Source organism: Olea europaea, chromosome 12, assembly GCF_002742605.1.
Source record: "Olea europaea var. sylvestris chromosome 12, O_europaea_v1, whole genome shotgun sequence".
Lineage (NCBI taxonomy): Eukaryota > Viridiplantae > Streptophyta > Magnoliopsida > Lamiales > Oleaceae > Olea > Olea europaea.
In genome coordinates, this window is record NC_036248.1 from 12,669,005 (window position 1) to 12,693,196 (window position 24,192).

The 24,192-nt window shown below is 36.5% G+C and overlaps 2 protein-coding genes and 1 long non-coding RNA gene across 3 annotated transcripts; 1 reads left to right on the top strand and 2 right to left on the bottom strand.

Annotated features, from left to right (window-relative positions):
- On the top strand, positions 1-5,597 carry LOC111405683 (cellulose synthase-like protein D3). The gene is made up of 4 exons (XM_023034683.1): positions 1-417; positions 950-1,867; positions 2,525-3,332; positions 3,459-5,597. The coding sequence occupies exons 2-4, from the start codon at positions 996-998 to the stop codon at positions 5,214-5,216; spliced, it is 3,438 nt and encodes a 1,145-aa protein (XP_022890451.1). The 5' UTR covers positions 1-417; positions 950-995; the 3' UTR covers positions 5,217-5,597.
- Positions 5,598-5,843: 246 nt separating this feature from the next.
- Positions 5,844-6,715, bottom strand: LOC111405685. The gene is made up of 2 exons (XR_002704847.1): positions 6,349-6,715; positions 5,844-6,215 (listed from the first exon to the last, which is right to left on the bottom strand). It is a non-coding gene; the product is annotated as an uncharacterized LOC111405685 (long non-coding RNA).
- Positions 6,716-6,799: 84 nt separating this feature from the next.
- LOC111406621 (protein EXPORTIN 1A-like) lies at positions 6,800-21,119 on the bottom strand. Its single transcript, XM_023036010.1, has 37 exons — positions 20,790-21,119; positions 20,127-20,243; positions 19,162-19,254; positions 18,979-19,050; positions 18,733-18,840; positions 18,575-18,657; positions 17,907-18,045; positions 17,680-17,748; positions 17,508-17,585; positions 17,267-17,329; positions 17,142-17,186; positions 16,084-16,191; positions 15,895-15,993; positions 15,101-15,289; positions 13,982-14,041; positions 13,082-13,192; positions 12,380-12,477; positions 12,144-12,252; positions 11,927-11,992; positions 11,722-11,820; positions 11,512-11,592; positions 11,301-11,390; positions 10,952-11,037; positions 10,721-10,801; positions 10,467-10,649; positions 10,289-10,355; positions 9,319-9,429; positions 9,062-9,169; positions 8,842-8,979; positions 8,619-8,753; positions 8,525-8,536; positions 8,067-8,119; positions 7,884-7,938; positions 7,701-7,819; positions 7,483-7,552; positions 7,075-7,180; positions 6,800-6,954 (listed from the first exon to the last, which is right to left on the bottom strand). Exons 1-37 carry the CDS (start codon positions 20,886-20,888, stop codon positions 6,800-6,802), a joined length of 3,555 nt encoding a protein of 1,184 aa, XP_022891778.1. The 5' UTR covers positions 20,889-21,119.
- Between the last annotated feature and the right edge of the window lie 3,073 nt (positions 21,120-24,192).

Genomic DNA, 24,192 nt, shown 5'->3' on the forward strand with positions numbered 1-24,192 from the left:
ATGATTTAAAATGTGAAAAAAACTACGGGTTCCATATAATGTGTGATTTTTACAAATTTTTATTTATTTTTTAGTTAAATCAAACAGGCTCAATGGAATTCTAGGAATTGTTTCATATTTTGCAAATATTATAACTACCTTTTCATTTATTTGTTTCTCTATCACTTGACTTTAAAAAGGACCATAAAGAAATCTTTGTCCGAAAAACTGTGAATGGGTCATCGTGTGCCAACATCCTTAAAGACAGTAAAAATGCAGTCCTGTCAACTGTGGTAACTAATGACATAATTCTACGATATAAACACACAGAGACACACAGGGTCAGAAGGAGAGAAGAAGCTGTCTGTGAAGAAAGTGGGGAGCCGGCACGGCGGTGGAATACCCATGCCATATATGTTTGTCTCAACCCCATTAAAGGTATAATAATACATTGTTTCAATTAATATATACAGTTGATGTTATATATACAGACTTTGAATATGAATATCGATACGTGTATTCAGAGCTTGTAATCCATAACTAACGAGCATAAAAAGTAGTTCAATTATTTTGTTCGTTACTGGGAGGAATATGAATTCTTGGGTCTTTCTTGAAATGGTTCTCTGATCTTTCCTTTTACTCTTTACTGTGTATGTTTGTTTTTCTGTATCACTTTTTCCTTTTCAACCTTGATTTTCTAAATCTTTATTATAGATCTGATTATAATTTAATGGATAATGTATCTGGATTGCTCAGTAGATTGAAGCTCTATGGCTTTGTTCTGACTTTAGAATCCAATTCTGACAAAGCAAAAGATTTTCTTTAGACACGATTAATATTTCATTTGACTAAATTCTCCTAGAGATTTTTTTTCCTCTCTTTTTCTGTATTTAGCTTTGAATAGATTGTCATCCGTAGGAAGAAAGCTACAGATAAAGTAGAATTCTACTAATCTGTACCTGTGGTGCAGGGCCATCGAGCGAGTAGATAATAGATTCTATTACTAGTAATTGAAAATGGCATCAAAATCATTCAAGGCGAGCAGATCCAATCTATCAACAGCATCATCGGATGTGCTGGAGTCGCATAATGGCAAGCCTCCGCTGCCCCCACACGTGACATTTGCTCGGAGGACTTCATCTGGCCGATATGTCAGTTACTCAAGGGATGATCTTGATAGCGAACTTGGAAGTGTTGATTTTGTGAACTATACAGTACACATGCCACCAACTCCGGATAACCAGCCCATGGATCCCATATCTCAAAGGGTTGAAGAGCAATACGTGTCAAGTTCACTCTTCACCGGTGGATTTAATAGCATTACACGAGCTCATCTTATGGATAAAGTTATTGAATCAGAAGCAACCCATCCACAAATGGCTGGCGCAAAAGGGTCGTCTTGTGCAGTTCCCGGGTGTGATGGCAATGTCATGAGTGATGAAAGGGGAAATGATATCCTCCCGTGTGAGTGTGATTTCAAGATATGTAGAGATTGTTACTTGGACGTGATCAAAACTGGAGATGGGATTTGCCCAGGGTGTAAGGAGCCGTATAAGACTACTGATTTGGATGAAGCAATGGAAAATGTGCGAGCACTTCCTCAACTCCCGCCGCCATCTGGGATGTCGAGAATGGAGAGGAGGTTGTCGTTGATGAAATCAACAAAGTCGGCACTAATGAGAAGTCAGACGGGAGATTTTGATCACAACCGGTGGCTGTTTGAAACAAAAGGAACCTATGGATATGGGAACGCTATATGGCCAAAGGAGGGAAGATTTGAGAACGGGAAAGATGATGACTTTGTTGAACCTACTGAGTTAGTGAACAAACCATGGAGACCACTCACTCGCAAACTTAAGATTCCAGCTGCTATTCTTAGCCCATACAGGTACATCCTATATCATGTTTTGTTCTTTAAACGTTATGATATGATTCTGGTTTGTACTTTTCTTTCCCATCGTTCTTGCAAAGATTTCATGATTGTGCAAAACGTCTTATCGTCCATTGTATCATCAGATCGAGGAACTGATAACGAAACTTTTTGGTTTTCCTTATAGCACCAGGGTAGTTGATTTTCAAACATATACAGAGTTGTTTGCATCCGTCCAAGACGTCTTTAAATGGGAGTTGATAATCATTTTTTTCTTGTATTCTCAACTTAATAGTGTAATTGCTAAAGATCTAGTTGTATTGAATCTCTCAGTAGAACTAGCAATGAATTGAACAGAGTGGAGAATGGCTGCATATTTATTGGGAACAAGACTTTATTGATGTTGTATTAAACTTTATAGTCTTTAGCTCAAAATTCAGACGTTAAGACACGCTTAAGCATCTTCTAATGTTTGGAACTCTCAAAAATGTTGCTGGTGTGTTTTTCACTTTTGACCTAGAATAATTGTAGCTTGAAAGACCAAGGGAAAATAGTCATTTTATCATTTCACGACCATTTGGCACACGTCACACATATCATGCGATGTTTTATGGTCCATGTACTGAGTACATGCTAATTTAAACTTTGTACCTCCCGTTTCGTCTCCGCTCACAGGCTTCTTATTGTTATACGAATGGTAGTTCTTGGGTTTTTCTTGATGTGGAGAATCCAAAACCCCAACAATGATGCTGTCTGGCTCTGGGGGATGTCTGTGGTTTGTGAATTATGGTTTACTTTCTCTTGGATTCTTGACCAACTACCAAAGCTTTGCCCCGTTAATCGAGCTACAGATCTTAATGTCTTAAAAGAGAAATTTGAAATGCCTAGTTTAAGCAATCCTACTGGCAAGTCTGATCTTCCTGGCATAGATATCTTTGTCTCTACTGCAGATCCAGAGAAAGAACCACCCCTTGTCACTGCTAATACCATACTGTCCATACTATCTGCCGATTATCCTGTTGAAAAGCTTGCTTGTTATGTTTCTGATGATGGAGGAGCACTTTTGACATTCGAGGCCATGGCAGAAGCTGCAAGTTTTGCAAATATATGGGTCCCATTTTGTCGCAAGCACAACATTGAGCCAAGGAATCCAGAAACTTATTTCAATCTGCAGAAAGATCCTTACAAGAACAAGGTGCGTCAGGACTTTGTCAAGGACCGTAGACGAGTAAAGCGCGAGTATGATGAGTTTAAGGTTCGGATCAATAGCCTGCCAGACTCTATACGGCGCCGATCCGATGCCTATCATGCAAGGGAGGAACTTAAGGCCATGAAGGAACAGAGGCAGACAAAAGGAGATGAACCTGTAGAGGTTATCAAGGTCAAGAAAGCTACATGGATGGCAGATGGAACCCACTGGCCTGGAACTTGGCAGAATCCTGCATCTGAGCACTCTAAAGGTGATCATGCGGGAATAATACAGGTACAACCAAATATTTCTGTGTGCCTGCTCTAACTTGCAATTTAAGCTCAAGACAAGAAAGCTTACTGACGGTGAAGAACAAGTGGTCGGGCATATAACTAATAACCTCTTGTTCAAATGATGCAGGTGATGCTGAAACCTCCAAGTGATGAACCACTACAGGGAACAGCAGAGGATGGTGGGGTGATTGACCTGACCGATGTTGATATTCGTCTCCCCATGCTTGTTTATGTTTCCCGTGAAAAGCGCCCTGGATATGATCACAATAAGAAAGCAGGTGCCATGAATGCTCTGGTTAGAGCCTCCGCAATCATGTCTAATGGCCCCTTTATCCTTAACCTTGATTGTGACCACTACATCTACAACTCCCAAGCCATGAGGGAAGGAATGTGTTTCATGATGGATAGAGGTGGTGATCGTCTATGCTATGTGCAGTTTCCTCAAAGATTTGAAGGTATTGACCCATCCGATCGCTATGCCAATCGCAATACTGTTTTCTTCGATGGAAACATGCGTGCTCTTGATGGGCTGCAGGGTCCAGTTTATGTCGGAACCGGATGTCTCTTTAGGCGGGTTGCTCTTTATGGCTTTGATCCACCTCGGTCCAAAGAACGTAGCCCAGGCTGGTGCAGCCGTTGTTTTGGCCGGCGGAGAAAGCATGTGACAGTTGCTAGTTCCCCAGACGAGAACAGAGCCTTGAGAATGGGCGATTCTGATGACGAAGAAATGAACCTCTCACTTTCTCCAAAAATTTTTGGAAATTCTAATTTACTGATGGATTCAATACCGGTAGCAGAGTTTCAAGGTCGTCCGCTGGCTGATCATCCAGCTGTGAAGAATGGACGACCTCCTGGTGCTCTTACTTTACCTCGAGATCTTCTGGATGCATCAACTGTTGCAGAGGCAATCAGTGTTATCTCCTGCTGGTATGAGGATAAGACTGAATGGGGACAGCGGGTTGGATGGATTTATGGGTCCGTTACAGAAGATGTTGTCACAGGATATAGGATGCATAATAGGGGATGGAAATCAGTTTACTGTGTCACTAAACGCGATGCCTTCCGTGGAACTGCCCCTATCAATCTCACAGATAGGCTTCATCAGGTCCTTCGTTGGGCTACTGGCTCAGTCGAAATATTCTTCTCCCGCAACAATGCCCTTCTGGCCAGCTCAAAAATGAAGGTTTTGCAAAGGATCGCGTACCTCAATGTTGGAATTTATCCTTTCACTTCGGTTTTCCTAATTGTCTACTGCTTTCTTCCTGCGCTTTCCCTCTTCTCTGGCCAGTTTATTGTTCAAACCCTCAATGTCGCATTCTTAGTATACCTCCTGATCATTACTGTAACACTCTGCTTGCTTGCTGTGCTTGAGGTCAAGTGGGCCGGCATTGAACTGGAAGAGTGGTGGAGGAACGAACAGTTCTGGTTGATTGGGGGGACTAGTGCTCACTTGGCTGCCGTGTTTCAGGGGCTGCTAAAAGTTATTGCTGGAGTCGAGATCTCTTTCACCTTGACATCGAAATCAGGTGGGGATGATGACGATGACGAATTTGCTGATCTCTATCTCGTCAAATGGACATCCCTCATGATCCCGCCTATCACCATTATGATGGTTAATTTGATAGCCATAGCAGTTGGATTTAGCCGCACAATTTACAGTGCTATACCACAATGGAGCCGTCTTTTAGGAGGAGTTTTCTTCAGTTTTTGGGTTTTGGCACATCTCTACCCCTTCGCAAAAGGGCTTATGGGCAGAAGAGGGAGAACTCCCACAATTGTTTTTGTATGGTCAGGACTTATTGCCATCATAATATCCCTCCTATGGGTGGCCATCAATCCTCCAGCAGGCAGTAACCAGATTGGGGGCTCATTCCAGTTTCCTTGACAGTTCCTTTTCGTTTATCACCGCAGGAGCTTCAGTAATTTCTCGTGCCATTTTGGTCGATCTCAATACCTTGCTAGCACAAGAAATTCTAAAAAATTCTCAGCCTCAATTGGATGGACTCGAAGTGAGTTTAACATAAAGCTATACATCAGTTGAATTCTTTTCTTCATTCAACATTTTATAAACAAAATACAAACTGGTGGTTTCTATTCATTGTTTAGTTTTAGGTAATGGCTTAGAGAACTTTGTAGCTTTTTGTATTACATTGAACAATATTTATTCATTTTTGATTGCTTGTTTGAGGTGGGCGACTAAGAATTCTCATAAGGTGCTAAATTTTCATTTTTGGGAGTTTTTCTGAATGAAAGCTATAATTCTTCGCTAATGTTTTGCTCTCTATGCTATCCCTACAGATTGGACATTCTACAATGCAGAGTAATGACTTCTAGTACTTTTGACATCCTTTGAGGGTTTAACTCGACTCTGCATGGTTATTGAATGCTTGCAGTTTTTTCCCTCTTTTTATGAGTTCGAACTGTGTTATATCAAGATAAATCGTCACCTACGAAAGAACAAATAAACAACAAGAATCAACCCAATGCATATCACTGGGTAAAGAGGTAGCCATACATGCTAAGTTGTACACCACTTTATTAACTTGCTAGCATTATAAAGTGACAATAAGCACACTTAATGACATCGGGATTAGCTATAACACTAACATAGTGAAGAGCATTTAGCGCAAAAGCTGCCATATTCATGACCCTTGTACCACTCTCAGTTGACTATATTAATGTGCAACGATAAGTTGCTCATCAGACGGTGAACCTCAGGAAGTGCAATCAACTCGTCTGTCTCTAAATCAAGGATTCCCATCCACAGTGTGGCACCCGCAGCATCAACAGAAACTAGGTGGTCGCAGATTACAGTCTACAGGAGCACAAGAGGAGGCCTATGAATTAGAAGTTCCTGTCACCGGGGGGCAGAAACTATTTTCCCCTATCAGTAGATATTTGTAGGTAAGAAAAGCACTCTTTCGAGTAAATTTAGTCAATAGTTCATTTCATCAAAATAATTTTCAAAATGCCTAGGTAAGTCGACAAGTCAAAGAATGTGCAGCCCAACATCTTACCGGATGAATGCGAAGAACATGCAGCCAGATCGAATGGGTATGACCAAAGCCTCTGTTCACAAATTGTCTCAAGGAAAACTTGGTTCTCCTACCATACCAGATGATGTACAAGAGAGAGCCAACTCCTTCACATTTCAATATATTTGGTATCATTATTCATGCTTTTCTCACAGCAGTACAAAATTGACTACAATCCATCTAATTCAAGGATCATGTAAAAACAGTTCCAAATCTGTAGCACAGTTAAGGAAAAGTCAGAGTGGCATAAGCGTCCTTGTGCCATTAAAATCTCATACGCTATTATTAACTTAATCATCAGAGTATAACCAGTCATCTATCTTCCACATTTTCCAACAAGAAACTTAGAACTCTCTGCTTCGTAGAAATTTTACAAGTTTTGGGTTCATACTTTTGGCATAAAACTCTACATATTCCAAAACATAAATCATCCTTAAACACAGAAACCTTTATTCATAGGATTTTGCCATAACAAGAGCTGACCAAACCCCACCCATAGGTGGGGGTCCCATTTTTTCGCGCGTAACACCCCCATGGGTGGGATTCGGTCCAAGGGGCTATCAGCTCCCCTGTTGTTATAGCAAAATCCTTATTCATAATCAACAAATTCAGCTCACAGATTATGTTAAAATAGTAAAATTAGCAAAAAGTGAATAATGGATGGAACTATTAAATTACAATTCAACCAAAATCCGAATAACTTGTTACCGAAATTGCAATGCTCGCTGAGCCAAAATAAAACGCTATTGCGGATGGCACCAAATGGAACAAATACCACATTAATGAGACGACACTTTCTCATCAATACAAGGTGCTACAAACCAACAAAATATATATCGTTTTTGTTTTTGTTTTTTCTTGTAAAACAATTATATATCTTGGAATTGAGAGACCTGTAATCTTACTGCTATTATATATATATATATATAAGAAAAAAACAAAAAACAAAAACGATTTCTGCACAACCTGCAATGTTGTATACATTAGACCTATTTTGAATTGCTGAAAGCCACAACTGGCGAGGCCATTTCAACAACCAGTTCAAAGATTCCTCAATTACAATGTCACAAGCTGTATCTCCTACATTAGAATCTAATTACTCTACACCCGACAAACGTTTCCTTGAGCGGCGAATCCGTGGTGCCTGGGCGCCTCCATGCTTACATTTTTAAATAAGACAAACAATCTGGGCATGTGACAAAAAGAATTGGGAGAACAAAAATACAAATCAGACCTTAATATAGTTTATGGGAGTGAACTCTTGGGCGACCAACCCCAGTTTAGAGTTAAAATCCAGGAAATTAGGTTACGCAGCAAGATTTTCCGATATTTACGAGTCCAGCATCTCATCTTGTATCTCATTGGGTGCGATTAGGCCAGGAATGGAAAGCATCCGTTGCCGCTCCCTTTCTTGCTGAGCAGCAGCCTCCTCCGCATAGAGATCTTTGTTGTCCTGCACCATGGTTTTATAGTTGAAATAAGACTTGCGACATGCTTATAGAGCAAGATTAAAAGACCAGATACCTTTCATGTAAAACACTAACTGTGTATTTGGTATAGGATTGCATTGTACTGAACAATATTAAAGAGGTAAAAGTACGTAAAATCTAACTTCTCCCTAGTATCAGAAGAGACATCTTCGAGCAGCATTAGTTATTTTCGAGTATGTCAACCAAAATTCATCTTAAATCATCCTTAACCTTGTACCATCCAACGGGAACAACAGGCACAACTCTTCAAGGCTTCTATAAACCTAAAGAAAGATGCACACAATTACAGAGCCCTAATCGGATTTTTCTTTCATGCTTATCCTGGACTTCTCAACTGTAACCCAAAAGATTGGACTGATAAAAAGGGAATTGAAAGGAAAAACCCAACATCTCACCACCCAAAGGACTTTAGGAAAACTAAAATGACTCATCCAAAAGTCAAAAACTCTATCCCGGACAGCTGAAGACAGAATTCATCCAAGGGGTTTTATAAATGTAAAAACAAGTTGCAACCATAAACTGAGCGTCCACAGTTGTCCTAAATTTCTTAACTATCACTTGAAAAAATTAGAGGGGGGGGGGGGGGGGGGGGGGGGGGGGGGGGGGGGGGGGGGGGGGGGGGGGGGGGGGGGGGGGGGGGGGGGGGGGGGGGGGGGGGGGGGGGGGGCAAATTGGGTCACCTGAAAAGATCCAGTAAGTAATAAATCCATGGAACATAGCGCTCGTATATAAACAACGCTCCACAAATTTTAACTACTATACCTCACTTATCTTCATATTGGGGAAGGAAGTACTCAAAAGTTTAATAGTGTATTCACGGACAAAAAAACCATTATTCGGACGATACGGAACTGTTGAGACGTCACATAGAGGCTCACTCAACGCACCAGATTCCACCTATAATAGATTCATTATGACAGCAATTAGCATGCTTATAGGCAAAAGACAACATAAAGGCGAGAAGAAACATGAGCATAAATATTACCAGGCAAAATAAGTGCTGCAGCACCAGTACATGCAATTTAAACCCAGGCTTGTGAAAGGTGTCCGTCAAAACAGCAAAAATTTCTTGTTCAATGGTCAAGAAATAACTCTGGTGGAATTGATTACAGAACTCAGAAGCCTGCAAGGTAACCACAGCAAGAGTGATGCTGCCTTTAGCATAAATTATCTATACAATACAAAACATACAGAGAAATACACACCTGAAAGTTTATCAGCATCTCCAGTAGAAGGTTTAGTCCAGTTTCAGCAACATTTCGCTCAGTGTGCCGGAAAGCCCAAACGATGGAATCCATCACAAGCTTTAATTGCTGATGCAAACCACCAGACAAGAATAAAGCACATCGTCATAAAATTGTTGTGGAAGAATATTTGAAGTGAATTGCGGTAGCTGAATTCCATATCGCTAACCACCATAAAATCACGAAGAAATTATCACTGTTTGAAGTTTAAAACGTACCTCACTGGACAATTGAACCAAAGCAGGAAAACAGTAAGTAGCGATAGCATGAAGTAATGAAAAGAACTTGAGCCGATGCTCAGGATAATCTTCAAAGTTCTTTGTAATCATCTGTAAATAGTAGTGAAGTCAACACAGAAAAATTTATGACGTAGACATTATAAAGTTGACTCGGTATCAGACTTATTCTATTAATATACATCATAAGCATGGAGTAAACTTCATTAGGATCAATCAATAACCTAACTTCATTAGGATGAATCAAGAACCTCAACTTTCAACCAATACATTTTTGTAACTCAGACAATTGTTTCTCAAAATATTATTTTCTTTCTTTAGATTCATAAATTTTCAAGCAGATAACTCATAGACTCGTTTTATAATTTCTTATTTATCTAAGTATGAATTAGTGGCCACCCAAGAAAGTGGAGGAGCTCCAAAAAAAGGAAGAGAGAAACTGGGAAACAATGGCTAACTAGAAAATGTGAAACAAGGCGACAAAAAAGTGAGGAAAAAGTAGGACAGAGAAACCAGTGAATAATGGAGAGAGAATCAATTCCAAATAAGCATACGGGTATCTGAATAAAGATGAGCGTAGAGGTAGAAAGGGCAAGAATGAATAAAGCAATGCATAGATGCTACATTTTCAACCTTATCCAATTGGGATGACAGGCAATAATTTTGAATATTTTACGTGTTGCATGCGTTAGCATATATCTACTTACACAAGTGTGTACATATAGATGTAAGTGCATGTGTGTGTTCAATGCGCAGCAGTTTGTGCATTTGGGAATGGCAGGCAATATTTTTGCATCTAATTTCAATCGGTGGAATAATCAGGAAAGCAAAGGAATGTACGGGATAGTAGCTATTAGTTGACAATTGGCATTATAAAATACTTTTACGAGGATAATACTGTTCAGAACATAACAACACTTCAAGACTCAAGAGAAAACATAAAATCACCAACCTCAAGAGTACATTGGAAAACAGCTTCAAATATGCGAGGAACATCCTCAATCATTGTCCCCTTGTATCTACACAAGTAATGAACAATACACAGAAGGAAATTAATTAACATTGAAAAAGAATCCACGTCAAATATAACTCCGACAGGAAAGATAAACATGACTAGAAAACAATGTTACTTGTTTATGATTGTAGCAAAAAGAGAAAGAACTTCTGACTCTCTTGCATCAGGCAAGTTTCGGGCATAATCACCAAGTACTGGGTCCATCATTGGAGGCACAAATTGCTTTCCAATTTGTGGTTGATCTTCAGCTTTGTCTAGAAACGTCTCTATAAGCTTCAGTGTTTCCCTCTTGACTGAGCTGTTGAAAAAAGCACAGAATCGAAATCAACTATGCCTCAGAAACAAGACATTTGATATCTGAAAACTCACCGTAGAAGTTTTACAACAGATGTTCTGGAGGCATACGGCCCTCCTTGAGCAATGCTAGTAGATATAAGCTCGCTGTACATTCTGTTGCATGGAATATAAACCCAGCAATTAAAAACTGAACTTATGGAATAAAGAGCCACAAAAAAAATAATAATAATAATAAAAAATAAAAACTTTGTAGATTCAAGAATAAATGATGCAGATATACTGAAAACCAAAATCTAGACATACCTGTACACGTTGAGCATGTCCAAGAAAATAAGGGTAATCTGTGACAAGAAATATGTTCCAAGAGAAGTGGCAGCACTTGTATTTGTCTGCCAAGAAGCATACAAAATGCACAAGAATCTGTTCGTGAGAACAAGGATGACAACACAAATGATTAAGAATTTGAAAAGTATAATAAGGGCGGGAGAGGAACAAAAATGATAAAAAATAATGCAAAATACTAATTTTCCATCAACTTATAAAGAATAATACATGTGCATGATAACAGACAAAAGTAATCATCACTGTGTTCTCTATTAGTCAACATCTACCATACATATTTAAAGATCTGAGGTTTATTCAAAAACCATACCTGCAATATATTAAGCACTGCCCTTATAACATCCGGATCTTTCAAGAAATCCACACTCTGGCGTGCCTGTCCTATAATTTCAGTCCATTTCTGCAGAAGACAATGTTTAATATTAGCCACAAGCTATGGGGCTCCAATTAAGGGACAGAAAAAGAGATGAATAATGTGGGTATCCATTTACATAAAGAAATGTGATAAACAAGGATCTTGCCTGATTAGGAAGCTGCATCAATCTTTGCAAATATTCCTCCCTCTTCTGTGGATCAGATTCTGCTTGAATCATTTGGCCAACCTAAAGAGGGAAGGTGGCAACAGTTACTTTCTCGCACAAAAAATTCTGGCTGTGACTAACATTATAACAAGAAACAAGTAATTAAAACCTTTAATGGAACCAAATACTATCAATATAAAAGAGACTTACAGATTCATAGAAAGAATGAATCTGATGAGGCTCGAGATCTGCAATAGTTGCTGCAAGGCTTGTTAAGAGTTCCGATACAAAAGGTTCATTTTCCCCCACCTGGAATTATAAGACGAACTCAAATGTTTTTGTTATCATCATGTTATTGATCACGATTCATAAACCCTAAGGCAGCATTTTTGAGAAAGATCAAAAGCAACCTAACCTGTGTGATAACAAATTTACGCTTGCACTTTTGAACAATTTTCAAGAATGTGTCACAGGCCATGTCCTAAAAGAAAAAAAGTTAAAATATCAGAGTGTAGGAGACATCCAAAAAAGCGATAAAATCATGTAAAGGAAGCATCTCCACGACATGAAGACACGGATGAAAAGTGCACACTTTTCATATGAAATTGAAAAAATAAAAATAAAGAATCAACCTGAACTCCTGGATGTGTTTCATGCATGAACTCAAACAACTTATTCACAACTGTTTTCAAGAACTTCCAGTGGGCCCTCAGAAATCTCGGGTACTGCCCAACCACATACCTAGAAATCCAAGAAATTAGAAACGGGATAAGTTTTCACTAAATTGTAGAAGAAACCTCATGCTGAATTCAATTGGTGCAGTTGAGAATTTAGGTAGTAATAAAAAACTTAATGTCATAATTCTCACATTATATTACTAGCAATGACGGCTTTGTTATCTTTCCCTTTGGTGATTTCACAAAGGTTCAACAAATCACGAATCACCATCACAAGAAATCTGTTTTCCTGCCAAAAATGTAAGTACCACCATCACATGATTTGTAACAAAATGGAGACAACAATCACAGTATTGACAAAAGGATTAAATTGATCACAATTTAAAAAGTTGAAACCCAAGAAGAATAACACAGAGAACAACAATGGTATCCTGTGAAATACCAATTCCAATAGAATAGGCAACAGAGCGGATTGAAGGTAAAATCTTCAGAGTTTAAAGGTAATGCAAGTTGAACTCACATATGCTATGACTTTTAGATGGATATCTAATTAAGCAAGTATTAAGCCATTTATAAGTCATGGACTACTATGACATCTAAAGTTTAACTTCAATGGGAGATAATATTCGAAAGATGGAAGAGGCAATAAAAACAAAGGATATGAATATATACAAATAAAAAATTAACCTTAAGCTAATATATAAAAAAAAAAGCCTCGTGAGTCATGCCTACTCCAAAATTAGCAACATAATAAATATAAAGAGACTGATTAGAGCATTCGACTCTATGATTAAAGATGGACAAAATCCGACATAAGAACAACGTTAATAGAGGGTACTAATCAGTCATGCCTTAAGCCAGACAAAAGAAATATTTAAAGACAAATGTGGTACCTGCTCCTCAACCATTGACCCAGATATAGACCCAATAGCCCAACACAAGGTGTTGAGGTTGTTCCAGGTGTAATCCTCTCCATTTAGTTGTTTGCTTAATTTCTCTAACATCTGTATCCATACACAATTAAAACAATACATTAGATTAATTAATCATCTGTATCCATATCCAAGAATTAGACATTGTACAAGTGATAAAGCTTAATCTACTAGAAAAGGTCGTCCAATTCTATATTGACATAGGAAATGGAGCATAATAAATATATCCAAAAGAGGAAGGATTAACAATGCAAAAGAATAAAATGTTCCCTAAAAATTGAGAAATGTGGTGTAATGTTAGTATGACAAGCATAAACACAATATAAACTTCTTTGGCAAGAGATGACAACAAAACATTAAGCCTTCCAAAAATGGATCAATGTGAAGGATGTAAAAATGGCATGTTCGAAGTCTCAGATATTATATGAAACACCAATCAATATTTTGAAATTTCTTTCACTGAAAAAGGATACAAAGAGTTAACTGACTCTCTTCTTGTACTTAAAAAAGGATAATCACCAAATATTTCCATTCCATTGAGTTACCTGACTCTCTTTCTGATATGAAAAAATTAAATACTTGAAATTCCACCTCAATGCAAAGAAACATCATCAATAAGCATTTACCAAATATATGAAGTGAACTATCATAAGCTGTTAGATAAATTGCCATTACATGTTCCTCTAAACAAAGATCAACTGTAAACTCAAGCCTTGTCATAATTCACCCCCATAACAGTAAAAATAAATAAACATCTATATACTAGATACTGGTTGACACATTGAGTGGTCAGCTTATACTTAGACATAGGCTAAGAAATTAAAGCACACACAAAGAGAGAGATGTTGCCAGTAACCACACCTGCTTTTCAGTATCCACATGATCAAGATGTGCCAAGTAGATCAGTGTTTCCTTCATTATCTGCCAATTGTGAATCATCAACCGAGTGAACAAGATCATATATGAAATCCCGAAGCAAAATTAGATGAAATATGATGTGAATTAGCAATACAGTTACTCCACAAGCATATAGACAAATCTTCATCAGCACAAAGCATTTCATATTATCTATGTCACACTCCATCTCAATAAAAAACAAACAAAAAATAGTAATTCTTTACTGCTCATTTCAAGTCTTGTGCATATTTTAATTTTAATTTCTGGCAATGACGAGCATGCCTAAATTCTAAATAGAGAGCTCTAGAAACTACCTAAAAACCACGCTAACAAGGCCGTGCAACTATTTCTCATGAGGAAACTTGAGTCTTCAGCAAAAAAATGCATTAAACACGTCATGCTGCAGACTCAAATAGTGCACATGAGGGACAGAGGATCTGTTAGATGAATAACCATCCAAAAGAGAACCCCACCCAGTCAAACAACTAAAATGCTTTCCATTTGCATGTTTTTCCTCAAGAAATCAGCATTGAGGATACTTAAAATGATCTGTTGGATATGGTTTTACAGTCCCCTTTTCACCAAAAAGGTCAGGCACTGTACAACCTAACACACAATAAGCCCCCATTTGGCCCCCATTTTGGGGAAATAAAAATGGGTGGAATAGTGTTTTTTTGAAAAATGAGTGGTTGAAAAAGAAAGAAAAGTTTCTGGTTTACATGTAATATTATTTTATGGAAAGATTGTGTGGTTGAAAATAAGAGAGAGAAAAATGAAATTAAAAGGGGCCAAACGGGTGCTAAATAGACCTTCCAACTGTAGACAATGTCAACCAGAAGAACTTTGCAAATGCATTCTGAGAGGCTAGTAATAAGGGATCGCAATAACTTCTTACACACATTAGGGTTATCTCATTTCAATTGTTCCACTGGAGCATGAACATCATCAGGCAAAAGATGTTGGAGAATAATGCACACAAACATAAATAGGTAAATAGTACGTATTGATTAATTATTGATGTTAAAAACATATTTCAATTTTTCAGCTTTTCCAATTGATCTTCTTTTCAATAAGAATGAGAACCTTGTATTGCAGGAGGACATCATTGTCTTTCATAGTTTCACGAACTATATTTCCATTTTCATCTTCAACAATCAGAACTTCTTCTGGCTTCGCCATGCGACATATTGTAAGCAATCTCAACTTCGACATTGGAACAGCATAAAGTTGTCGCCTCTGCATGATTTGTGAATCAACCATAGCCGGAAACATCTGATAATTCAATACAAAAATCAGGCATCAGCAAATTCTTGTAACAACTATCTTACCTTCGATCGCTATCCAAAGATTGGCCATGCAGTTCTTCGAAAGTGCAGGACAATTTCTAAGAAGCCATAATCGTTAGCTGACCAAATTCACTAGCAACAGCTTTAAGAGAAGGGAAAACTTATGAAAATTACAGTGCATGAATGGTGCTTTCTTACTAACAATGATATACACAGCCTTCTTTCTTAGATATGGCTTACGCTCCTCATACCATGGTATCTTCATGAGAACCATCACATCATAGCAATTGAATCTCTACACTTCTCAATATTCAGATCCATTTTGAGAAACCTACTTTATTTCATTTTCTTTTCATTCGGCAGTCATCCAAGGACACGCACAAGAAGAAAAAACTATCTAAACAATGCACCTAGTAGAACTAGTCCTTCAAAGTCTTCAACTTTAAAACTGGAACCTATATGCATCATATAACCAACAGGAAAACAAGACTATGACTTTCAACCTCACTCAGGAAAAAATGATGGATTAGTTATATTCAAAGATCTAAAACAAGAGAAAAGATGAAAAGGGACTAAAGTAATATATAGCACCTTCAATCCCATCATGTTTGCGGCTGCTGCAAGATTTTCCTGATTATGATGAGCTTCAAACAGCTCTAAAACCAGTGAATTCCAATAGTCCAAGCAAACCTGACAAATCAAATAAACAGCAACTTAGTTGTTATTAGAACCAAAATAGTGATAAAGTTGGAAAACACAGTGGATGTGCAATAACAGTACCTTAAAAACCTCAGTGTCATCCACATATGAGATATTAATGAGATACTCAAGACCCATTAATAGCGCATTTATGTTCTCTGGCGTGGATTCCAGCACTCTAATATGAGACTGCATTGTCCATCATATAATAGTTTAGGACGATTTTAGGAAAAAATATAAATTGCAATGCTCAAGGCTCCAATTTGTTTAATAACAAAAGAAATTCAATAAAGTTGCAGACTCGGATATGAGGTTTAGGAATGCCAGAAATCACACGTATAATCTTAAATCTTGTGCCTGTAAACATCTGAAGAAGTGATATACAATTATGAATGAAGAAATTCACTCTCTCATGAAATACTTTCTGCCAAAGAAACAGCAGAATCAAATCTCATTTTGAACTGAAGAGAGTAATCTGTAGGAATGGGCCATCTAGTGCATATATTACCACATTTAAATAACAAATGATAGCCACTAAAACATTACATGTTTCTGGACACACTTAGTTAGCCCCTGTTTGGGATCCATTATGATGAGTTTTGGGGTTAATGTTAATGTATTTTGGAATAGTGATTTTTTTGAAGAATGGATGGTTAAAAAAGAAGGAAAAATTTTGGGTTTACGTGTAATATTATTTTATTGGAGAACGTGTGGTTAAAATGAGAGAAAAAAAGTATTAAATTATAAAAGAGACCTAACAGGGGGTTTAGCGGTCACACAATGTAATGTAACAGCAATATTAGATAAAGCTCAATTATGTTCACAAGCGTTCGGGCCAGAAAAGAAACCAAAATGGGATGAACCTAGGAGGAATTCATAAATCTGAGGGGGTATTAAAAAATGGCATTTGCTTAATTTGCATTCAACAAACAAATTGTAAAGTAAGTTTACGATCCATAGTAGGAGTTGAACAATACAAATTGACTATAATATTTCTTTCACAAAAAAGCGACTTCGTTTGCTCATTTCATGCAATTTTTGTATTGTTTCATTCAATGAAAAGCAAATTAATTCGTCCATTGGAGCTTTCTTAATGTCTGTGTTCACTTTCTATTGCAGAGGGAGAGGCATGGAATAACCTTGTAAAATGATGTGAAAAACAAAGCCAAGTTTTGAATAAATGCCTGAGAAGAAAAAAGACAAGTAGAATCAATATATAAGAGGCTATAAAAGTAGAGCAGATGTCATAAAACTAAATTCTCACCTGCTCCTCAGTGCTGCCATTCAAGTAAGCCACTGGAATATTAGTGCTGGGTGGGAGGATGTTCTAATCAGCCAAAAAGATTGCATATTAATCAGCATAAACTTATTCAATTACATCAATATTGTCATTTAAACATTGAAGACTAAGCTCCAAATACAATTTATTCAGACCAAAGAGATAAGTCTGTCACTTCAAAAGAGTGAAAGAACAAATCAAACGTACAGAAATTCTCTTCGCGTACCTGCAATTGCACCATGAATATGCTATAAATATTAGCATACTGCATGTTATAGAAATCACCAAAATTGAGAGCAGCAACCTGTGAACATTAACACATGCAACATCCAAGATTAATTTTAGGATGAAATGCTCCATTGCTAATTGCATCAGGTGACAGTAGAAAAAAATCATACCTCGGTCAGGCACTGAAGGGTGAGATTCCGATAAGCCGGGACAGGGAAAAATTTAAGGAGTGTTTCAAGCTGTCATACAAAAGAACAAACTGTGGGTTTGAAATACTATTGAAAATGTATAAGAACATCAAAACCACCAAATTCCAAGCACAATGTGGTTAGTTGAAAAGTCCACAACGCCATTACTCCACAAGATAATTAATAAGAAGAGAAAATAAGTTGCCAACCAGAGGTGATTCAAATATATAGCCCAGAGGAATCCATGAAAGGAATGCATGCAATGTCGCCAGGGTAGCCCTGATAAGCTCTGCTCTTTGAGATGCTGATAGAACGTATAAGCATAACTCATGAATAAGCTTGAATTCACTGTGTAGAGACAAAAAAAATTCTCATAATCAGAAAAAAGGAATGAAAGTAATGGACGATCGACATGCAATAATCTTGTCAAATAGAATTCTTCTGGAATGAAGAGCTAAACTAGAAGCAAATTTTCAAGAATTTAGGTGCTCACATGCATACAGAAATAATATTTTGTAAACAAATCGAACTGGCATCTACATCCTGATGCTACTATAAGTTGAATACATAGCCCTTGTTTGAGCCCCCCCCCCCCCTTTTTGTTGGGGGGAATGTATTTTTGAATAGTGTATTGATGGAAAATATGTGGTTAAAAAATAAGGAAAAGTTTTGGATTTGTGCGTAATATTATTTTATTGAAGAATGTGTGATTAAAATAATGTCAAAATGCTGTTTAAAAATACATTTTCTTTCCAAAGAATGGGGCTCAAACAAGGACATCGAATGTGACAATCAACAGACCACCAAAGAAGACTTAGTTGTCAATTAACTATACATCAAAAGATGTAATTTCAAAGAGAATAGATCAAATTGTAACCTGTTTAGTGATTGTTTCAACTCTTTAATCTTCTGTCGAGTCATTTCACCTCTTGAAAAGTCGAAGACCTCTTCGCTTAGAAGCTGACAAGTAACAACTCTGTCAACTGCATGCACTTTATTAAAAAAAAAAAAGGAGAGATGGGACTACTGACTTACTTTCAGTATAGCCATGCAATTCTCACAAATAGTTTCACTTGTTTTTGCAGCTGCAACTAAGTCTGGAACAAAACTTTGCCACCTCGCTGGCCACTCATGCTTCAGAATCTATATATGTAGACAAATAGCACAATAGATAACACAAATAGCCACCAAGCAGGATCATTTTGATGCATAAATAAGTGAGTGCAAATACAACTGAATGCCCCATTAGTGAGCGCATTTTGGGAAACGGAACTATATTACCTGGACCAATGAAGTATTGAGCTTGTTGACATACAGCCTCTCCCGCCGAAAAGAGATCTCGTCACTTGAAAGCTAAGCTCAACAATCAAGTAGTGATAAAAGTTCAGAATTCACGCTCTTCATTAAATATGCAACAGAGAGAACGCATCATTCAATTTTCCCACCAAAAGGGGGTAATCATACCTTAACTATAACTTCAGAAATATAGTTCTTCATGCCATCCCGTTGTTCAATAGGCAAAGCATTCCATCTGTATTTGATAACACCTTCTAGAACCTGTATATGGAAGTTAAACAAGTGACCACTATCCTCATTATCTACAAATATTGTAAAAATACACAATTTCAGCTATTTGCATTGATGTCCTCTGATCGGGAGGTCAATGACCAAAAAGATACAATTCGCCAATGTAGTAATCAAGACACGAAGATTAATGGCAAGAAAGAAGTTTCTCCATTTTTTGTCAGTTTTGGGTCCGCCCCACTGCTTCAAAGGGCAAGACTGAGTAGCAATTTACAAATAATGGAAGACAAATCTCATCATTCTAAGCTAATCTATGAGAGGGGGAGATCGTTCATAAATTCCATATATCTGAATGATTCAACAAGTTAAGTTGAATCATCAATCCTGCATTGGCAGCAAAGATTCATTGTTCCACAGTCAATGGGATCCAATCAAAGCCTTTAATGACTAATGAGAAACCATGAAGCCTTAAGATAGCAATTCTCATGTGAGGAGACCACACGCACAGTCATGAGGAGATTCAGTTGCAAACAATAATCAGAAAATCTAGTAATCATAACATGGCACAGTTTTCAGAACTAAGCCAACTATTAAATTCGGCAGCATAAATAGCTTTTGCATGCAGGTGAAGCACAAGGGGTCTTTTCTCTAAGATTGAATAACCCAAAGCTACAATATGACAGTTTTGTGGAGGAGATTAGCTGGTTAAAAATCATGCAGTCATATTATTTTTGAATGCAGAAAGTCATTTATAAAGGTAAAAGTCAAGAACAAAAATATTGATCTCAACCCCCCCCCCCCAACCATTTAAACAGAGGCATGCATGCACTCGACAATTCAACAATAAGTCAAGTCATAAATGAAGTTAAAAAGGCTAAAAATGCAAGAGTGCTCGTGCAACGAACCTGCAAAGCGAAAAATTTGGTATTCAAGTTCTGCGTGTTAGATAGAATGTGAACAACTTGAAGCCACATATCGGGATTACTTTGCAAATCTCGCAAGATATGGTCAGCAGTAGTCCTCTGCGTCATAAAAAGGGACAAAAAACAACAAGGATAGTAAGTTCTAACATGGACATAATATTCATAGCTACTGCATGTAATGCCAACAACAGCACAGGATATGAATTACAGCGCTATGTTCTCTTATATTCCATTCCCTCTATACACCATGTGCCCTTGATTTCCTTCTCAAATAGTTTCTGACTCATTTTCATCTCTGTCCCGGGCACGTGCAAATCACGTGCACAGTGAGCTAAGGTCACCATTCACTGTTTACAACGTCCGTAAAATTCCATTTCACTCAATCTCAAGTGAACCGAACAAAATACTCATAATCAACTTAATAGCTCAGGAACTAAATAACAATAATTTGAAAATGAGCCAGCTCCTAGTACCATATCTTAATTTCACCGAGTCTTATGGAGGAGGCTATACCCATTCAAAAGTCCGAATAGCACCACATTTGCTACTAATTTTTGAATAAAAATTACACATATACAGACAAAGGTGAATTGTGGATAGATTAAAAAAGGAACGAGAAAAAGGTAGAGGGAAAGCATTAGAGACCTCTTCTTTAGACCCGGTGCCATAGAAAGCGGCAACAGTGGCATCAAGTAAAGCAACATCAATGGGTTGACTCAAATCGCGAAGCTTCTCCGCCGCCATTGAAAGATTACCACTTTTGTCTCTTGCGGTTAAACCCTAGAAACTCCTGTACGGACCGAAAGAGGTGTACGTAACTTGTGCAAAGAGGGTTAAAATTTGAAATCAAAAGAACAGCTTCAAAATGACGCATAGAGGTTTAGAGGGAGAAATATATCTACATAAAGAGAGCGGGGGCGCTTTGAAAATGATTAATACTTCCCTCCCATTTTAGAGAGAGAGAGAGAGAGTGGAGCGTGTGCATATTAGACTGTACGTGATATTTTGAGTTTACTGTGAGTTTATTCCTTTTTCCACTCTCCTATTTTTAATCACAAAATCTTCTATAAAATTATATTTCACATAAATAAAAATATTTTTCCTCTTTTTTAATACTCATTTTTCATAAAAATATTATTTCACCTATTTTCATTTTAAAAAAATGGGGACTAGATATGAAAAGAGGGTCAATGGTGGGACTAGCATGAACTGGTGTTTGTTCTCATTTATAATGTAACGAAAGTAGTAAGAAATAAAATCCGAAATACAAAACTTATTTATCGTCCCTCCATCCTATAAAGATAGTTTTATTTCTTTTTTCACACAAATTAAAAAATTTAATCAATAAATTGAAATAATAAATTTGTCTATTATTTTTTTAATATATCCCTACATTGATGAAATTAATATTCTAGGTAATTAAGTTATGCATGTAATATTTGAGGTAACTAAACTATATATTTGCGATGACAAAGCACATTAGGCATATTAGAAAACTAGTATATTAACTACGCTCTCAAATAAGAAACGGGACCATAATTTGATACGAACGAAAAAAGAAAATATGACTATCTTTATGGGACGAAATGGAGTAATTAATTTGGCAGACATATACTGTGAACTCGTGAATCGCTTTATTCTCATTTTGAGTATGAATCGACAGTTACCACCTCAACAAACTAATAACTCAATGATGTTGATTAAGGGGTGTGTATTCAATTGAGATTTTTAATGATTTTTTAGAATTTAAAAATTTAGAGGTATTTAACTGAGACTTTTTAAGACTCTTTAAAAGTTACGGTGTATTCAATTGAACTTTTATAGATATTAAAAAGTCTCTAAAAGTTATAGCGTGTTCAATTAAGCCTTTTTAGAAACCTCTAAAAGTCTTGCGATATTCAAATTTTAATGACTTCTAAAGACTCTTAGGAGTACTAATTTTTAAGCAGAAAGCACTCATATAAAATCTTAAAATTTATCTCTCATTAATCACGAATTTTTGGAAGTCTTTAATATATATATATATATATATTCAATCTTTCCTTCTTTTAACCTATGTACATATATAATTAAAATTTATTTTTTTCGATTGATTATATTCCATTTATCTTTCTTTCTCTCTCTTATTATTTATTTCTATTTTATATGAAAAACTAAATTGGATTCTTGTAACTTTTTTTATTCAATTTTTTGGTGAAAAATATCCATTTTTTTATTAAAATATAAAATTTTAAATGATTTATTTATTTTTAAAAGTATACTATACTAATAATATTGAATCATATATATGTGTAATTTTGATTATTTTTATTTAACTAAGGTCTTAAATTTTTATTTTTTTCAATTTTCTTTTTATTATATGGAAAGAAGGAGGGGAAGAAAAATGGGAATTGTGGAAACTAACACCTTGTGTATGAGAATTTTATATCAGATCCATGTAAATTCTATTTTAAATGAAAGTCTTTTGAATTACAGAAAAGTCTATAAAATTTTTAAAATGAAAATCCATACAAATCTACGAAATATTTCCACTAATTCCATACAAATTTATAAAAGATCCACGAAATTCACAAAAATTATCACTTAAAAAAAGTCCATCAAAATTTTTAAAAATCGCAATTGAATATACTCCCCTAAATTTCTTCATTTCGCACCAGTTTGGGAAGTTACTTTACCCAAAATAAATAAAAAATAAAAAATCTTATATGCTACTCATGAGCTCACCCCATACGCTTATTATGTAAAAAGTGTGTCCCCCTTGCTTGCTTACCTTTGGGGATACGCTTTGCCTTGTAGCATTTAAATATTATAAGAGTTACAAAGAAATGTGTGTTTGATTGAAATGTAATTTGTTTTTTAGAAAAAAAAATTCTTATTTTGAAAAAAACAAGACCTACTATTCCAAGAAATATATTTTTCTCAATAATAAGGAAAATTTGGCATATTTTCAAAAGTTAAAAAAAATTCATAAAAAAATAACAATCAAACGCTTTAAAAGTTTGAGTTCAAAATGAAAAAAGCCATTTTCTATGGAAAATTTTCAATCAAACACATTCTAAGTATTTTTTTTTTATTAAGCCTGTTACATGTGACTCCACGTGACCGACCCACTGTAGCCCTTGGCCACTTCAATACGAAGCACTTTGCATAGTGCCCAAAGCCCTGAAACCAATGAAGAATGCATCGCAATCAATGCATCAGCCAAAGCTAGGCATCATGAATTCCAAGACCATTAGCCGAAGTGGTTGAGTCCAAGGCCCTTATGCCGAAGCTTAAGCCTTCGAAGCACCCCATCGTGCCACTTCCTTAAAGAGATCTATTCTTACAAGTATCTTCTTTGAATGATTGATGGGATATTTGTCATAGAGTTTAAGTGTCAAGTTTTATTGATAAAAGTGACGGCTTTGCATGGTTAATAAATGCATAGCAGACTAGCGAATCAAAAGTGATGCCTAGGATTATATATTTGAGTTAATGAGATAAGGCCACGATAGAGGGTCACAATTCAATTTATACCACTATAATTACTCTCCTATATAACTCCTACAAGACTAATGCAACTTTAAGTTTAAAAAAAACACTACACATCAATTTCACTCTCTTTCATATACCACTGAGTTTACATAGCATTCAACAACTACGATCAGTAATTATCATACAATTGTTCCATAAATATATTGTCGAATTCCAAATGTTGCCATCTCGTACCTTTGAGTCACTCCTACACCCCTTCTCAAACCTTTCCAGACGGTCTGGTTGTCTTAGCATGTTGAACTTGGCTTATGTGTGAGCGATTGTGTTCAGAATCTGTTGTCCACATTATCCCAACTGGAAACGAGATCAACAAAGCCCCTATTTGACGGGGATTAAAATCATATTTTTAATAGATTTTGATAAAAGTTAACGAAACGTGTGTTTGAAAATTTGTGAAACCCTATAAAATATGTGATTGAAATTAACTGTTGACTTTAACTTAATTTGTACAAAACAGGGGCTAAATATTTTGAATATACATTTCTACTCTCTTATACTTACTCATGTTATCTTC

Excerpts from the sequence above, each read along its gene's own strand:
- LOC111405683 (XM_023034683.1), top strand. The coding sequence starts at position 996 with ATGGCATCAAAATCATTCAAGGCGAGCAGATCCAATCTATCAACAGCA. Across the intron at positions 1,868-2,524 it reads GCTATTCTTAGCCCATACAG|GCTTCTTATTGTTATACGAA; the intron begins GTACATCCTATA and ends CTCCGCTCACAG. Across the intron at positions 3,333-3,458 it reads ATCATGCGGGAATAATACAG|GTGATGCTGAAACCTCCAAG; the intron begins GTACAACCAAAT and ends CAAATGATGCAG.
- LOC111406621 (XM_023036010.1), bottom strand. The coding sequence starts at position 20,888 with ATGGCGGCGGAGAAGCTTCGCGATTTGAGTCAACCCATTGATGTTGCT. Across the intron at positions 11,391-11,511 it reads TGATGCAGCTTCCTAATCAG|AAATGGACTGAAATTATAGG; the intron begins GCAAGATCCTTG and ends TGTCTTCTGCAG. Across the intron at positions 7,181-7,482 it reads GATTCGCCGCTCAAGGAAAC|CACCTTGTATTGATGAGAAA; the intron begins GTTTGTCGGGTG and ends GTTGGTTTGTAG.